The following is an 18,677-nucleotide window of genomic DNA, read 5'->3' as shown; positions in this document are numbered from 1 at the left end:
GTTCAGGGATGGTGTTCTTGAAGTTGATAATTTGCAGCTTGAAAATCAGGATAATTAATGTAGGTTTCACTATCAAGGTCTGTCTGTTCCAGTGATGGCAAATTTATGCGCTGTGAGCTACGAGGTCAGTGAAAAGAAAGTGAGAAGAACACAGTAATGATCAGTAGGCTCACATTGGGGATTTTCACCTTCACTGGAGAAGTTTTGGAGGTTGTGAATCAAAAAGGAGTTGAAAGTCTTTCACCTGGTGTTTGGAAATAGAGGTCCTGTAGCTGTGAAGCACAGAATACATTCACTGGGCACCAGGAGAGGCAGCCACGTAGCTTCTAGCTGTCTTAGTACAGGAAGGAATCTTTTCTGTCTGCTGGCCAAATGTTGCATGGTCATCCATTGGGCATTTCTGCTGGTGTCGAGATGAAGAGTTGGGATGATAGAATGAGAAAACTGATCAGCCTTCTCCTCCAGATAGATTCCCTGCCCCCTACATGAAGAGTTATTTCATTTTCCTTGAATAAAGTGTTGAATAAGATGGAAAGCTTAGCACTGTAAGCAAGTGATCCCTACAATCTATGTTCGTTTCTTTTTTTTTTTTTACTTTTGCCACCTCCCTCGGCAGTACTAATCGCTGGAGTTGTCTCCTATCATGTGGAATCTGTTTCCTGGGTTTCCTCACCCATAGGAAAGACCAGAAGTCTGTATTTGGGAGATGTTTGCTGGATGCAACCCCTTCCCATCATGCAGAATTTTTGTACTGTGCCTGAGGAACAAATGAACTGCAATGGGGGTGACACCGAGGAGGTGGCATTATTTTAGTAAAAGAAAATTAACCTGCCTGTCATCAATCAGAAGCGGGTTTTGTCTGAGGGCAAACACAATGAGTAGTGTTGCCTACTTCTACAGGGTAAGACCCAGGAGATCAGGACAAAATGGGATGCTTGTTTTTTTCTAGTGGCATCACTCGAATAGTGCAAATTCAGCTACAGTCAAAAACAGGTTTGGAAAATGCTGAGCTGCCCTGTGCATTCCCTGCTGTAGCCTTCTCATTTCTACACAGCACACGGAGAATTTTAACTAGAAATTTGCTTTTGTTTTCTTGATCCAGTGTACTGTTTCCTCCAGATATTATCTGAACATAAAAAGTATGACGTCAATTGAGGTTCCAGAATTTCCAGTATGAAATGCATCTGCTGGTTTTTATTTATCTTTTGTCTGCTTTTGAGTAGATTGAGCCAGATCAGTGTTTAATCGTGCTTAAGCCCATTGTAATCTCCGTTCTTTATAAAATCCCTCTCAGAGCAGAGCAGGTTGTTTATTTGTGAAAGGTTATCCCCAGGAGCTTGTCAGTGTTTGAAAGAGAGGTGCTTGTTTTCCATTTGCAGGGGTAAGCAGAGGCACATCACTTCTTGCTTGCGTGGATATAAATATGTTTGTGTGTGCATTTGCTAGGACAGCTGAAAAGCGATCTGTAATGTGCCTTGACATGGAGCAGCTGGTCACCTGAGGCTGTTTGTCTGGCCTGTCACCATTTCCTCGGTATAAGCACCAAATCGTGGACGCGGGGTCAGTGCTGCCCTTGCAGGCAAATGTTATTCCTTGTGTACAAGCCAGCACTGGTGTGGGAGCTACAATCAGTGAAGGAAGAGCAGGGAAGTGCTGTTGATACCTATCCCTGCAGGGCGAGAGTCTAGCACTGTGGTCTGAGCTCTGACCTGGAACGTATCTGTTGCCTACGCAGCCAAAATGGCCTGCACCATTGCTGCTGTTCATTTTTTTGGGGAGTGCAAGTATGCAGCAGTCGCAGGGAGGTAGGGAATAATTGCGGTGATCCTTCATTTATGCAGTTACAAGGAAATCACACAATTTTGGCAGAACCACCTAAGATGACCGAATCCGAAGAGAGTCGGGAGTGAACCTCAGTCTCCTGAGTTCCAGGCACTCTTCTAGTGCCAAGACAGTCCTTCCTCTTTGCTGTGATTTTTTTATTTTTATTTTATTTTTACCACAGCAGACATGTACCCCAGAAACACAGTTCAGGACTGAGTCTTCGTGTGTTTTTGTTTTTTTTTTTTTAAAATGCCATAATCCTCCTGTACAGTGTGAGCCCCATCTTCCAATTTTGCATCAATCTGGAGCTGTTGATTAAAAAAAAGATTACAAGGTAATTGGCAACAAATTAATTAAGGGCTGTAAATGAGTTATATTAACTGTCTGCTCTTAGAACTGTCCTTTCCAGAAAGAGGTTGACCCCTTTGAAACTTAAGTACATTTGGATGTCCTCTAGAGTCAGATAAGTAAACAGCAGTCTCGCTTTCCGGGAACAGGAAAAAGAGATGCAGACTTGGCCACTGGCTCACTCAGGACGTTTGATCAGTCTCTTCCAACCCTGTTGCTGCCTCGTTTCTCTGTTCCACATTTCTAGAGAGGAGAGGTTGGTGGTCACTGTCTCCTTTACCTAAATTCTGCATAATTCTTCAGCTGAAGTATTAACAGGTCTTCCTGCCCTGTTCCTTCAAAGCCACCATGAGGTCAATGATTGGCCATTCAGAGTAAAAGGAGATTATTCCAAATTGTCTAATTGATTTTATTTTAATTATTTTTCTCACCTTACTCCCTGTCACTTAACGTTTTTGCTCGCCCACACCCTTTCTATATTTCCTCCTATCTCTTTCCCTTCTCTTGCTTTTTCATCTGAGTGCAGATAATATTCGGAGGTGCAAAATCTTTTTTTCACACTTCACCCCATGGTATCAAGAAATCTCAGGGTGAAAGGAAGTATAGCTGTTATTGTGAAGAAACCATTTTTGGCTGAGTGGAGCTGGAAATGATGTTGACACCATTTCTTAAGATATGAGGCTTCTTTGGGATTATGCCATCCGCTAGATTAACTTAAGAACCCTGCAGCTATGCAGTGTTTGCCTCTGGCCTTTCAATTCTTATCTTCCTTTCTGTCCTCTAAGAGGGATCTAGATGGCTAGAAGTTTAAAGAGGTATATCAGTGGACCTTATGGGTCTGGCCAGCTCCATGATGATTCCAGTAGCTCTCTGCCGGGGACCTATAACAACTGTTGTCTTTCCACGCCCTTTCACTGCAAACTATTGTCAAGTGGTCAGCAGCATTGGAAGCACAGGCTCTCATCTACTTTGATCTTGGTTGGACTTCTTTTTTCCTTTAGTTGCATTGCCCATCTCTTTTCTGATTATAATAAACAAATCACTAGAAGCCACGCAATACACATCATTGGGAGCTATGAAGAAGCCCTCTTCTTCCCTAAAGCATGGCTGTGCCTCTCTGAGAAGTGGTGGTATGGAGATTGCTTGTGATACAAACTTTGGCTTTCCTTCGTGAGGCATCTAGGACTGTCCCTGAACTGAAGCCAAATTTATCCATTAATAAAATTATTCTCTACACTTGCAGAACAAGGAGAAACAGAAAATGCCTATTTACAAATGCTGACGTGTTTAAGTTTTGTTTGAGGGTGGTAGAAGTAATAGGGGTCCTTAGTTCTTTTTTTTTTTCCTGGCTTTCTTCTAGAAGACAGAAGGCAAAGCAAGCTCATAGAACAGGACCAGTTCTGAATAGCCAGCAGTTCTGGGGAAGAGTGGTTTTTGGTTTTGGTTTCGGTTTTGGTTTTTCTTTTTAAAAGATTGACTGAGCAGCAAGAGTGTTTCAATGTCAGCCCCATTTATTTTTTTTGTAGCTTATGTGGATTAAATAACACATATGCTCTCTATGGGGAGCAAGAATCTATTGGCTCAGCCAGAGCAGAACTTGGTCAGGGTTGGAGGACAGTCCCATAGACTCTCTGGAGGGCATGCTAGTGGGTGAAGACAGAAAATTCATGCAAACCTATAAATAAAGAATGTGCTATTTCAGAGAGAAATCAGTGTCAAATTGGGCTCTTTAAATTAATGGCTAGAAATGTGAAAAAGTATTAATAATAATGTATAATAGACATGTATGAGATTTATTTTTAAAGGTGAGATGATATGTCCTGTGCTGGCACCCTGGAAGAGATCCTCCTAATAATTAAGCATCCAGAATTTAAAAAAAAAAAATAAATAAATAAATAAATAAAAAAAATAATAAGATACAAGATAGATTTAAATAGTTTTACAGGAGGTGGCACAGTGTTCTGTACAGTGGCATAATCAATGCCTGAAGGAAGAATAAATATTTGAGACTGGCAATGGTTGTGAGTCATATTTTATCTTTTTCTTTTCCTTGTTTTTGTGTTCTTACCATGGGAAAGACTGCTTGCTCTAAGCAGAGATGTAAATCAGTTGGGGAAAACAGTAATACTAACAGTAGGAAAGAAATGGATGGAAGCAAAATGTCAAGTGAATAACTATTTTTGATGCGAGGCTCTGTAGAGTGGGCCAAACTGTGACCTTGTAATAATGAGGGCTGTGTCTTTTTCCTTGTGTCACAGCAGTTTTCTTAACACGCTGCTCTTATTCCTTCTCACACTGCACATCAGCGCAGTCCCGTCCATCTTTACCACTGTGTGTATGCCAGTAATGCACAATTTAAAATGAAAAAAAAAACAAACAAAACCAAACCCAAACAAAACAAACAAAAAAACACCCCAACTCGCTAACACCTTTGGAAATTAGTAAATTTTTATCATGGGAATGGAGCGACCTAATTATCTTAACATGCTAAAGCAGATTTCTTTGATTAATAACTTTCAAAACTGTGATTTTCCTGTTCCCCTTTTGGTTTGTTTGTTCTTCTTTTGTATCAGCACTTCCCTACCCACCCCTCTTCCCCTTTTTCTCTGGCTGAAGGCAATGTGAAGGTAGGGAGATTCAAATCCTGGGAGCGCAATATAGCTCACTGGTCAGATTGTTTGTTTCTTTGTTTAGTCTTTTAATGGGTGAACAAGAAACTATTTCTTATCGCTTTTGTGTCCCACGTCCCATAGGATGATTTTCTATTTGCATTCCACATTAAGGGCTAGGTTCTGATAAAGTGATTTTTACCTCATGTAGTCCTGGTGGTTACTGAGTGAGTAGGGTTGTACATATGCTGGTGTGGTTTTACACTGCACAAATCGATTCCTGAGTTTCATGTTTCATGAGAAAAGAATCAGCCCAGGGATTAAACAAACAAAACAAAAAGTGCAATAGCTCATTCTGTGCAAGACTTGGATACCTTAGTGTTGGTCACAGTGTGAGGCAGTAGCTGTAAGCATACGCATATAGTAATATTTCTAAAATATCCAATACCACATTGCTCTAAAAATCTCAATGTACCTTCCCTAAGCATAAACCTGTCTTCCCAGAGAGGTGTGTTTCTGGTGGCAGAAGCGGTGGCAAAATGAAACTTGTCTTCCCTTGGAAATAAAAAGTTGGGGAAAAAATACTTGGAAAAGCACCTGAGTATTTACAGCAGGCACTACAGTAATAAGTAAATATTTCAGTCATGGCGTGGCTATGATTCTAGCACAGCTAACCAGTTAAGCAGACTATGTAGGGCAAGTGTTTGAAGTCAACCACTCATCTCTCATAAAAGCAGCTTGATGAAAAAGACAGCTTCATAGTCACGAGGCCTTCTTATAATTATCACACAGAATCACAGAATGTTAGGGATTGGAAGGGACCTCGAAAGATCATCTAGTCCAATCCCCCTGCCGGAGCAGGAGCACCTAGATAATTCTTCTTTATATCACATCAGTTCCCTTGGCATGCCATTATTGCTGTTAATGATTATAATGCCTACCTATGCAGAATTAAACACTTCATTGAAAAGGCTTCAAGAATAAATTGAAAATATTTTTTACCATCCTTGGCAACCTCTTGGGCCTTAATTTCCTGTATTATGTTTAAAAATAAAGTCCTTCAGGGTAAGAAAAAAGGAGTCAGGAACTGTCTTCTGCAAAATGAATCTGTCCCATGAAGTTCAGAGAAAAAGTTCAGATTCTGAATGCAAACATTAGAAATCAAGAATCCATGAAACTCCTCCTACATGGAGGCTGACAAATACAGGTGCTGTCTTCCATAGGGAAAAGGTACCATAAATTTCCACCAAAGCGTATGTAAAGACACCTTCCCATTAAATGGCAAACTGAGTGAAAGATGTTACATTTCCCATGTTGACAATAGGTAGTTGAGCATCCTGGAATTCTTCAGTAGCGGCCCCAGCACTTAAAATGTGTTTGGAGAGTTATTGCATTGCCTCTTTCATTTGTTGTTGTTTCACTGCTCTGCACCAAAGGTTTCCGTGTCTTCCTTTTGAAGATCTATAAAAAGACACTACATAAATAACCACTTTTGTTTAGGATGAAGATAGGAGAACATGCCAGTGAACAATCTGCATTGTTGTCCCAGGAACACTATGATTAAAGGCGAGCAGAGAACTGGTTTAAATGGCTACAATCTGGTGTTAGCTGTTTTTGTTTGTTTGTTTGTTTTGTTTTTTTATCATATATTAGAAGATAAAGAATGTAACTTCCTCTTGTATATTACAAAGAATTAAGCAGTTGGGTGAGTGCAGCAAGCTATAATTCCTCTGGGAGGGCAGTGTAGAAACTCACTGCTAATTTTTTCCAAAATAAGTTCTCGAAAAGGAAAGCAAATAACTTGGGAGTGCAAACTTCGGCTCCAACCACTCCCCAACTGATCCTGTAAAACCTCACTTAAAAAAACCCCGCATATCTGATTTTATTCAAGTGGGTTCGTATATGGAAACAAATCATTATCTCAATTATCAAAAGCATGTAATGTTAAACTTATCAGTGTAATTATTTCCTGCACATTCATGAAGGAAAAAGAAAAATGGTGAATAACTCAGCAGCAACAGGAGAGAGGTACGTGTCCAGCTGGATTTGCATCCACAGAAGGGTTCAAAACACAGCCAAGCTCATGAAAGGGCTCATATGCCTAATGTGGGAAATGATGTTTTCAGTTTGAAAAACTTTCCAATCCTGCCAGGCATCCTTCAGCTGCCACCTAACCCTCAGTGGTGCCCAAATGACAGAGTCCCCTGATGCTTTGTTTTCACGATCCTCAGGTAGGCAAAGCGGTGCCTCTCTGCAGACACATATTTACCCCTGCCTGAAACAAGGAGAGCAGACTTGGACAACCTGGTTTCTCACATATGCATAGCTTGGCTTCAAATATTAGCCTTCCTTATCCTGTCTTCTCCGAGGAGGTCAGCCCCAGAGGTTTCCTTTTTTGAGTAGTAAGCTTAGTAGTGGTCTCTGCAGCAAAGCCAGCAGTTCACATTGCCACGTGGCTCCAGGGCAGCAAGGCTGCAGTACAGTAAATGTTTACTTTCCAGTCCATAACGTGGTGCCTGGAGCACCCGTCTAGGAGCTGAGAATCTGATCAGATGAGTCAGGACCTGAGATCCCAATATGCATGCATGTTATTGCAACAAATGAGCTCTGCATGTCCGTTGCATGGAAGGACATGTAGAGGTGATAACTGTGCCTGTAGGTGCTGTGTTATTTCTGAAGAAAGACACCAGTTGAGGATTTGGCTGTGCCAAGGGGCTCTGCCTCAGTTTTGCTGCTCGCAATGAGTTCATAGAGCTGTTTGAAGGACACCTTGAATCCTTGTGAGGAACGTGGAAGATGGTAAAGATTTATTCCGTCATGAATCTGGATATCTTGGTTTAGCTCTAGGAACAACAAACCAGTATATAAAGGATGGAAAAGTATTGCCCTAGGTCTTGATGACCCAGTGCAAGCAGCACACACTAACATGGCAGAAGGGGCAGATAAGCTTTCCAGGAGTAATTCTGGGGCTGCTGCACTTTTGGTAGATTGGTTCCTTTTTTTTTTATCCTAGAATTTTTCTTCTAAACTTTGGTTTTGTTTTTGTTTTTTTTAATTATTTCTTCAGCTCTGACTTCATTGTAGAATTATGTACAAGATTTGAGAAGTAGAAAACTTTTTCCAACACAAATGTATAGATACGGCTGAGACAGAAGCTGATTCCCTGAGGGTAGTTGTTCTCCTTTGAAAGCACTCATGATTATCTGTCTATCAGACCCCCATCTGCCTGCCAAGTTTTGTTTGCCTTTATGTAATATCAATATTTGAACAACAAAAGCAATAGATATTGTGCAATCTTTAATGAAGTCTTCCTAGAAGGGACTAGTTAAATGGGCCACCCTGACTTTCCATTGTGTTATTTATATGTCTTAATAAAATTTGTGAGTGCATCCACCATGCCAGTGGATGCATCTATTTCTTGTGTGCGTATTTTTTGGCTCCTTTTGCAAACAGGAAAGGGATATGCTTGAGAGAAAGGCAAACAAGCAGTGGAGGCCTGAGACAGCACTGTTGTCAGTGGGAAATATGATCCAACATTGAGTCTCTGTTTCAGGCTTTAGCCATGATAATGCTTCCATCCCTGCTGTAACATTTGGACATAGGAGATTCCAGATGTATCTGAAGGGCCTGATGCTCCTCCATGTCACCTTCTTTACTTGCTTCTGCCTGTGGGAAGTGGATCCAGTGTTGTCTGGTTGCAGAAGTGTGTTGAGCATCCTGGCCCTGCTATGTCTTGCAGCCCCTCTTGACTTGCCTGCCACTCTAGGACAACAGTCCTGAAGCCTTTGACCTTTCCTTACCCATACCTCAATGGCCAGTTCAGTAAAACACAACACCCACAAATCTCTTGCTCCCCCTAACTCTACCTCTTCCTCCTTGCAAACGTGATCTAACAAAACACTCTTCTTCATCAAGAACATCGGTGTCAAATCAGGATGCTTTACCGGCAAACCAAAGGTGCTGATTTCAAGTTCGCATAAATATTTATAGCTTTTCTGCTCTTGGCTTTATGGATCAGGCTTCATTAGGGTGCACCAGCTGCAACTGTGTCCTATACCTGGTAGATTGGAAGATTACAGGTATTTGAGTCTGCTTTTTCAATTGGAAATAAAAGTACAGTCCACTTGGATAAATAAAGAAAGGATAACGTGCATTTAACTCCAAGAACGTGATTTTTAGCTTCTACAATACCCAGTGGTGAAGCAGGGAAGGCATATATATATATATATATACTAAAGGATCAATTAAAAAAGAGCAGTGCCAGATGGTCTCAGGAAGCCACTGTCAATGTTGTTGTATCTTCTATCAGAAATATATTAGACCATGTTTCAGGATGAGAGTTTTATTGGTGAGGGTTGGGAGGCTTCTCATCAAGTGCTACTGCACAATTTCCAAGGTGTGTCTTAGAGCATTTCTGTCTACCCTTTCCCGAAGCACCAAATCCATCACTGGGAGATGCCCTGTAGCACAGAACAGCCCCTTACCTTGGTGTTTTCCAGCCCGTGACTGGCAGATTCCTGCAGTCCATGAACTGCTACTACTAAGAGGTCCCTCAAAAGTAACTGGAAAGTGAACCCACTACCAGAAAACTTGCATTTTTTCATGCACAGGTACAGATTTCTTCTTCAAGATTTATCCAGGATCTACAGTTCAAAAAAAGGTGGTGCATTTTGACCTGAAAAATTAGCATAACATCTTTTTTTGCTGGTCAGGGTCTTCTTTTCGATTATTGCCAGGTCCCACACTTGAATGTCAAGTCTCTTTCACCATGACAATGCCAAATGTTTGCTAATGTGACACCTCAACATAGCTGAAATAATAAGGAATTGATAGAAGTTTCATATGCATCTCTGGCAGTCATTAAAGCTGCTCCCTCTAGTGCCTGTTAAAAATAAAGGAACTGTGCGTATGTGACATTTAGAAATGGAATGTTTATTCCCTAGTTCTCATCTCAGCTCTTGGTTAAGAGGAACCAAAATCACCCTTGCTTTAATTAAGTTAGTTGTTGTTTACCTTCACTGCAGTGCCCTTTTGGCCTGAAAGCTTCTGTGGTAATTAACTAAAATGGAGAGTTAATGTCTTTGAGTGCCTTTCTAAAGTTCAGGCGATGATTACTGCACTGCCATGTACTGTGCCATAACAACAGGCTCACCCTGCAACCTCCTTCCTTCTCTACTCACCCTCCTTTACAGCCTCTGCTCTAATTCCAGGTATGAAAGCGTCCTTCAAAGAGGAATCACTGGCTAATAAGAAATGTGGGATTTATTAAGCCCTAAGACATTGTTTTCCTGGGTCACATTTAGTTTCCTCGGGGTTTAGGAGTAGCGCAAACTCTTTTTGAGGAGAAGATGCTCACCCCAAGGAAGGGCTCTGGCTCAGTGTGGTCCCCAGTGCTGGTATTATAGGACTAACACTTGACAGACAAAGATGTTCAACATGTAGTGCTGTCATCATCTGGAAAAGATGCTCATGCTGTGCTGGTTTGGGACTGGCTGCACTAATAGCACCCCAAAAGAAAACAAAGATTAACCAGTGCATCCTGGACAGAAGGTGGTGAGATTTGCTTGTGGGCTCCTGCCAGGTGCTCGTGGGCAGCTCTCCTAGTGTGAAGAATTGCTGCACTGATTTAATGCACAGATTAGATGCTCCTGCTAGCGGTGCCTGGAGTGTCTTGAGGAGGTAGGTAGATGGTTAGGGAGCCCATAACTCTCTCACGCTCTCTAGCACTTGCCAGCCAAGCACATGTTCTTCTCCCTGCTCCCAAATTAGTCTAAGACTCTTTACCTTCCCCTCTCCAGTCCCTCCTCAAACATCTATTTCCTCAGCTTTTCTGACTGCCCTCCATTCTTTTCCAGCATCAGTCATAACCTCACTCCTTTACCCATCTCTGCTTCTGGAGGATCTGGGAGCAACAGGCTCCTTATCAGGGTGGGCAAAGAGTAATGACGTCTTTGGATCCTCCTTTCTTGGGAAAATGACGTGTTGCTGATGAGCAAAGGCAACAGGGCTTGTGCCAGCCCCTGGGGTGGTGGCCCTTGTGTCACCTTGGGGGCAATGGGCAGGTACTTGGCACAAGGCATTTGACCTCTTAAGAGCACAGGCTGCTCTTTGCCCAGAACACACCTGAAGCCTGTGTGCTGCCACATTCCTGCTCCATGGAAGTGTTGCCTATCCCACAAAAACGAGTACCCAGCTGCAAGAGAGACCATGGCGGCAAAGGTGTAATAATACATCTTGGCATCCTTGTAAATAAGCCCTGTTGCCGTTGGTATTATGGTGCATGTTTCAGTTTTGACTTGGTATGTGTAGGAGTTAATGAAGAAGCTGATTGCATTTCATGAAACTTACGGCCTGAAAGGCTCTAGTAAAAAAAAAACCAGAAATAGAACTTTTTTTCTTAGGGAGATTTAGGGAAAAAATGTTGTACTGATTGACTGAGATTATAATTTTGATTTTTCTTTGCCACTTGAAGAACTGCTTCTGAAAGCAATTGATGTAGATCTTAGTTTTGCTAAGGAGGAAGGGCATTTTTTTAATTCCCAATGTAGGCTAGGAGCTTGTCTGTATATTTTTACTGTACAAGAGAAAGCATAATGTTGTTTGACATGGAAGTTTGTGGGCAGAACAACATGATTTGAGAGATGCCCTTCTCACTTCAGAAAAAGGGTGACCTAAGCAAGCATGCTGTCACAGTTTCAAAATCTGTGTGCCTGTAAGCCCTGGAAAATGGGCACAGATTAAAGTCAGCTGCTGTAGGCCAACTTCTCCATTGCTGCAACTGTACCCAGAATGCGCTAATGGCTTTTCTCTAAACAAACTGTGTAATCTTATTTGTCATCTTTTTGTTTGAGCAAAGTTAAATCAAGGCCTTAAAAAAAATCAGCTTGGAGGAAAAAAAATATTCCGCTAGTCAACAGCAGATGCCCTTTTTAATAAAGTGATGGTTTCTGTAGGATTTATTTAGCCCTGTTGTACACTTTGTGCTGGCTGGACTTTCTAGGCAGCTGCAACCCAGAGATAAGTTAACTCTTTTGTTGGGTTACAGTTGAACTCCTAATTTCAACAATTCTTTTTTTTGCTGATTTAAGTTATTTAAATGTTAGGAAGCTCATTCACCACATTCACACTGTTTAAAGTCATCAGAATGACATCAGGAATGAATAATTGTTGCTGACATGATTTATTGTGTTTATTAGGGTAGCACCCGGCAAACAGTTTAGAGCTGAGCTTTGTTCCCCAGCCGTGCAAATACCCTGCGTGCCTCCTGTTTAATATATCAGCCCAGCCCTAGTGCTGCCCAAAGGTATCTAATGGACAATAACACAGTATGTTAACGTGGCGTCTTGAATAAGAAGCCTGAGCCAATCTCAGCATTCAGAAAACTGTTTTAAAAGGTGTGCCAAGTGTTTTCATTTTGAGTTCACAAATAAATTCTCAGCCTTCCAATGCAAAAAAGTTTTGCTGGGTCACGAGCATATGAAAAGTCAATACTTGCAGGTAGTTAGTAAAAGAGCAGGGGTTTATTTTTATTTTTGAAACAAAAGATAAAATAAACATGAGAATAGCTGTCCCATCGTTTTGCCAGTACCCATGTAGGAAACACTTATATCTGCGCAGTTTATCACCACAGCTCTTTGAACTGTGTTTGGCGTGTCCCACTGCAAAGAGTCACTGTGTACAGGAGGTTATTGTTTGCCTTGAAAATCCTGCTTCATTAAACTACATCTTGATTTGGAGGGACATTCTGGATACAAGTTTTTGTCTGCAGATACTCCACAGTGAAAACCTCTGCGTTTTAACACAGTTTCTTCAGCATCAGCTGTAACAAAATTATGTGCATTGGAAGTCCCTGTTGCTCTTTTGCAGTGATTACTTTATACCGTCCCCTTTCCCTGCAGCCAGAGCTGCTGCATTCCGGCACTTCTGTGCAGCTGGACGTTTGGCTTTGTTTGTTTGTTTGATTGGTTTTTTGTTTAATTTAAATCGCAAGATTTTTTTAAAATCTCAAGACTTTTTTTACAATGAGGGTGGTGAAACACTGCCATAGGTTGCCCAGAGAGGTGGTAGATGCCGCATCCCCAGAAACATTCCAGGCCAGGCTGGACAGGGCTCTGAGCAACCTGATCTAGTTGAAGATGTCCCTGCTCATTGCAGGGGCTTGGACTAGATGACCTCTGAAGGTCACTTCCAACCCAAACTATTCCATGATTCTATGAGTCTATGTTACCCAGCCAGACTTGGGGGCTTTCCAGGGTGTCCACAGTTCCAACGTCCATGATCTGCTGGACTGAATATGAGGAAAAACTTCTTTGCTTTGAGGGTGCCAGAGCACTGGAACAGGCTGCCCAGACAGGTTGTGGAGTCTCCTTCTCTGGAGACATTCAAGACCCACCTGGACATGATCCTGTGCAACCTGCTCTAGGTGAACCTGCTTTAGCAGGTGGGTTGGACTGGTTGATCTCCAGAGGTCCCTTCCAACCACAACCATTCTGTGGTTCGGGCACAGCCTCTATAGCTCTGACTCTATGCTTCAACACGTAAGGATGTCTGAGTGCTGTGGCTGCACAGCACTGTTCAGGAAGACAAGCACCTCTGGGAACCATCACAAGGATCTGGCTGGATCTGTGTGCAAGTCTGCAGCCCACCCCTTCAAGCATGGGGAGTCTCAACCATGTGTCCCTGGCATAAAGTCAAAGTCAGAAGAGCCCTAACTCCAAAACACCAGTTACTGAGGTGGCCTACACCCTTCCTCTTGTGTTGTGCCGGCAGACTCGGTGTTGGAGCGGGGCCAGCCCCACTATGGGGGCTTCCTGCCCCACAGAAAGGTTCGGCAGATGCTTGAGGAGCCCCGTGGGGGAGTGGAATACGGTGCAGTCAGCATCTTTGAAGGCAGCATAGAGGGAATCCCTTTCCAGTCAAACAAGTAGCTTTGGAGGGGAAAAAAAAGAGTCTGAGGGAGAAGCGTTCTCTCTCAGCATTTACACAGAGCTATTTTGATTTTTGTTTATCTCCAAATAATGTCCAGTTGGGGGTGAGTCAGCCTGGGATGTGGCCCAGACCACCTCCTTTGTGAGCCTTCAGGGAGGGCAGAGAGCCTGTGGTCCATGGTGTCTCTTACCAGTGCCTCACTACATGCTTTATTTTGCAAATTTTTTAAACCCTACAAAGCTGATCTTTTTTCTTTTTTTTTTTTCTCTTTCCTCTCTCTTTAGTTTTGTATGGAGCTGAACCAGCCGACGCTGCCAAACATCCGCAAGTGGAAGGGCCCTAGAGGATGTTGGAAGGGTGTTGTTTCCGAAAAACCCTCGGGCCAGCTACACAAGGTACATTAATCCCTAAGTCTGAACTTTGGCTTTGCTTTCTTTTTCCCCTCTAAGTAAGGACGTATTTTGAATCTGTTTAAGGCAAAATATTTTGCAAATCGTTTTCAGCAAGGTTTGCATTTCTCGGATTTTTTAAGCTATCTCTTTCTATAGCTTTCGATTCAACTGTGCCATTGATTTTTTGGGAGAATTGTTTTCCTCAGCCTATGGCACACTTGTAAGGAGGAAGTTGTGTGCATCTGGGGGAGATATAGCAGATAAAAACAGTATAGAAATATAGAGAAAAGGCTACACATTAGGAAGAGGAAACACTCCTTGGTTTTGCCCCTGGCAAACTGCAGTACTTCTGAATTTTTTTGTGCTAGTCAGCTGAGCTTGTTCCCTACCACAGCACCAGCTGGCATTTGGAAGAGCTCCCCATTTCCCTAGTTTGCAAGCAAAGACCCCGCAGAGGGGCCGTGCAGCCTGCCACCCTCATCTGGAAGAGGAGCTTATCCCACGTTCCCCAAAGTGCTCTGCACAGGTATTTAAAATATACTGTGGACTCCATTTGAAATCCGCACCGTACTGCACTGTGCTTTTCCCTGCAGCAGTATCTTCTGCCGTGGGTATATATATATATGTACTGCAGTGGGGTACTAATTTATAAGGTGGTGACAGCTACACCTGCTACCCTTGACAATATACAAGGTATAGCTACATTGGAGTAAACACCACAGTGCACAAAAGCACTGTGTCCCAAGAGAAATCTCTTTTTTCCCTTTAAGGGTACTAATGAGATTTCAGAGCAAGGTCCTCCTCGGGCTCAAACCTGTTGCTGAATGAGATCATTCTCATGATGCTATTATTGCAGCATGGATGTTGTTGTGGGGTGGAAGCAGGAACGAAGAACTGTCATGTAATAAATGGTGCCTAGCAGTGCATTGGGCTGTCTTCATCTATTCTGAGCACTGTCGTTATTAAAGACATGGCTGCAGCTGTGTCCCATAATCACACTGCTTGGAATTCATGTTTCCTTAATCTGGCTCTTCCAAATCAAGTTGTATCACTGCTGACTCCTGAGGCTGTTGTTGGACTCTGATGTTTTGGGAGGTGCAGCAGCTTTTGCTCCCCTTCTGAGTACAAACCCAAGAATGGCAACTAACAGGAGAAAAAGGAAAAAGAAAAAAAAAAAACACAAATCCACAACAACAAACCAAACCAACCCAACACCCACCACCTGAGCAGCACAAGAATTAGACTCTGGTTACCACTAGGAAGACACAGAAAGTCTTAATGTGTCCAAGGCTTAAAGCAATTCACCCTTAATTCCAATGCAGAGTGCAAAACCCCTTCCGGACATTTTTATTCCCGACTGGAGTTTTCCTTTGGGATCTCTTGTTAGGCCAGATCATTGAAACACTGAATTTAAAAAGTTGTGCAAAGTTGAGCCTCTGCTTTTTTCTTTTTTCCCCAATAATTATTAATAATTGTGTCAGAGTTTCTACATTAAATCCAGAGTCTTTAGTCTATTTTTTCCTGAACTGAATTTCCAAAGATAGAAATGAAAGTTTTGACTATGAGCTGAGTAATTAAAAATCATTGTCTATCTTGTTTTACTGGTAAGGATGTAAGGATGAATGCTTCTCAAAATTACAGGCACAGTCTGTTGCCAAGCTAAGAACAGAAAAAGCACGTACTGACTCTTCCTTTTAGTCTGGCTGTAGTGGAGAACCCTCCACTGGGCCAAAAAGTCTTCTCCACACCTTGGGTTAGTTAATGGGGCCATCTGCTTTGAACGTTGTGTATGCAAGTGTGATACAGTGAGTTAAGGGAGTGGAACCCTGAGCATACAGCATCTTTGGCACAAGCTCATCTTGGGATGCTCTACGGGGCTGAATAATGCAGAATGGCGGATGGTGCTTCAGGCTTGTGCTTCCACACATCCTGGGCATTTGGCCTTCAAACAAGCAATAACTTTTGACCACCATGTTGGTGTGGAATCTGAAGCCAAGGAATAGCAAACAGCTGTTGACAGCAGTTTTATTCTACCACAGCTTTTCCTGTAGCAGCTTTCAGACCTTAGACTTCCAACTGGTGGAATAATTTTGTCGTTATTTTAAGGGTGAGTTATCTAAAGGAGCTACCAAAGGATTTTAGCCAACCTTAATACTTTCTTTCAAGTCAGCAGAGCAGATAACATTTGTTTATTCCAGCTGAAATGGAAAAAAACCCCTTTTCCTTGCAATGGATTTAGCTATGATTCATTAAGGGAAGAGGGTCTGATTGATACCAAGCAAAAGGGTGTCTAGGTGATGGGAGGAGGAGCTGACAGGCTTTCAATTAGGTAGTGCTGCTGGTGTGACCAGGGTGGGCAGCTTTCTGAAAATGCCAATATCACATCTTGAAGTAATAAAAAAAAAATCCATGCAGGATGATAGGAACAGAGCTGAAAGGAACAGAGAGCTGAGCATGAAACAGGTGGAAAAGAGACAGAGAAGATTGAGACGGCTGAGATGTCTAGACCAGATTTCACACCGAGAGACTTAAGGAGCCTGGATATTTTTAGTTTGTAGGTGACAGAAATCCATGAGATGACGTATGGCATGGGGAGGAGGAGTAACTGTGTGCAGCGTCATCCACCGCAACCCCAGCAGTCACCCAGTGAGACCATGAGTTCAGGGTTAGACAAACCATCCATATTTTCCTATGGGTAATAAACTACCTCATTATTGGCCACACTCAGAAGAATACGATGCCTCTGATGCCTTGCCTTGACTAGGAGGAACAAGGACTGTATCAGCCCAAACACCTGCACAAGAGGCGGCATCTTTATCTTTCACCCCTGCGGTGGCCCTGAACACACTCCACCTATATAAGATAAAACAGGTTATTAAATCCTGGGGTGGACCAAGCAGTGCTGAAGTTACCTGGGTGTCTGATAGCCAGCGTACAGGTGAGAGGGGCTGCAGGTAGTAGAGGAACATGTGTTTCAGGTCAGCACATTCATTTTTCAGTGAAGTCAGTGCAGGTGACCCCCACATCTGGTGGCAGTTTTGGCCAGGGGGAGATAAAGAAGTGTTTCCATCTGTTCTCTTTATCACCTACTGATAGCCTAGGATGCTCTTTCTCCTTTATGCTTGTGCACAGCGAGTTGGGCCTCCTGCCCTCAGCAGGCGCCAAGTCCAGATATAAACCTGCATCATCTTCTACCACCTCTGCGTATTTTGGGAGTGATGTACACCCCTGCTAACAGAAACAGTGGTACTGAAACTGGCCAGTGAAAATTTAAGCTAGAGGGCTGCATTTGGGCAGAATATTTTAGTTTTGCCTTCTTACTACTAGCTTTTCTCTTTAATTCCAGGGAGTTGAATATTTTGGCTTCCTCTGGGATACAACAGCAGGCATTGAACTGAAAGATGCCTCATCTCAGGAGATGGCACAGACTAATGGCAATGGGAAACACTCATATCCTCACCCGTACCTCGCACATTTCAAGGTAACTGCTGTTGTGCCAACTGACCCTTGCAGACTTTAGCTTTTATTTTAAAAAATGGGTAAGATGGAAAGAGACACAGTGTTCTAACAGGTAAAAATTTGCATGAGGCTCTGACCCATCTCATCACTTTAGCACTGTATCATGGCTTGATTATAGAAAGGTGCTTAATGAGCCTTAATACGTATGGCAGATCACCAGAGTCAGTCATTTCCCTCGCTCCTGTGGGAGCAAACCCTGCCAAAAGTAAGCATTTGGGCGCTTGAGGATTGGTAGACCTTTGGTAGCCTCCACAGCCACTGAGAGTGTGACAGAAGTCACCAGTCACCTTGTTCTGCTTTTACCAAATTAAGACAGCATGAACAAGGTGTGTATCCAGCAGCACCAGCCACAGGGCTGTGATTCCTGGCAGTGCCACAGATTGTGAGTGGAGAGGGATAAGTGTAGGCAGAATGGAGATACATATATATGTAGAAGGCACAGTGCTCCTGAGAGACTCGGACTGATCTATGTTATGTTGCAGGCATACTGCAGGGTTCCCATTTTAATGCTTTTTCACTAGGCTGAACCCATCTAAAAGAACATGGTGCATTTTGGAAACTGTTCTCGTACATCTGCCTGAGTGAACATCCAAGCAGAGAGAGCCCATCTCTGCACAGGCTGTGGTGGAGGGGTCCTGGTTGGGGAACTTGACATCTCTGATAATGCTTCCAGAGAACATTAATAAAATGATTATGAATAAATAAATTATTAATATTAATTAAGATAGATTAATAATGTAAGTAGGTAAATCTTAGGAGTAGGTATTACTTGTGCCAAGCGAGTTCCAGAAGGTAAAGAGAAAATTGCAGGGAGCTGTCATCTCCTTTCAAGGTACATTAAGTTTCTTGATTAGTCTCTGTGACGGGCCAGGGCTAATCACAAGAGAGTAGTAATTAGCCCATGTAATGACCACAACATTTTTTGTAGCTTATTAACAACTGGTTTTACATAAACTGATTTTCATAAGCAGCCAGCTTCTTTCTGCAACCATGGTGGAAAGCTTATGCAAACCAGTTTCCTCAGAAATGAGAGCGTAGCAAGTTATTGCGAACAAAG

The 18,677-nt window shown here is 42.6% G+C and overlaps 1 protein-coding gene across 1 annotated transcript in view; it reads left to right on the top strand.

Annotated features, from left to right (window-relative positions):
* EEPD1 (endonuclease/exonuclease/phosphatase family domain containing 1) overlaps positions 1-18,677 on the top strand; it is a gene marked incomplete at its 5' end in the record, with an annotated part of 64,761 nt that overhangs the window by 39,899 nt on the left and 6,185 nt on the right. Inside the window, 2 exons of the mRNA XM_080339302.1 lie at positions 13,994-14,104; positions 17,448-17,582. Coding sequence (XP_080195428.1) covers positions 13,994-14,104; positions 17,448-17,582 — 246 coding nt within the window. The remainder of the gene's footprint in view (positions 1-13,993; positions 14,105-17,447; positions 17,583-18,677) is intronic.

This window comes from Nesoenas mayeri (genome assembly GCF_963082525.1).
Source record: "Nesoenas mayeri genome assembly, chromosome: 2".
NCBI lineage: Eukaryota > Metazoa > Chordata > Aves > Columbiformes > Columbidae > Nesoenas > Nesoenas mayeri.
The sequence above is the reverse complement of the archived record's forward strand: the minus strand, read 5'-3'. Positions and strand labels throughout refer to the sequence as shown.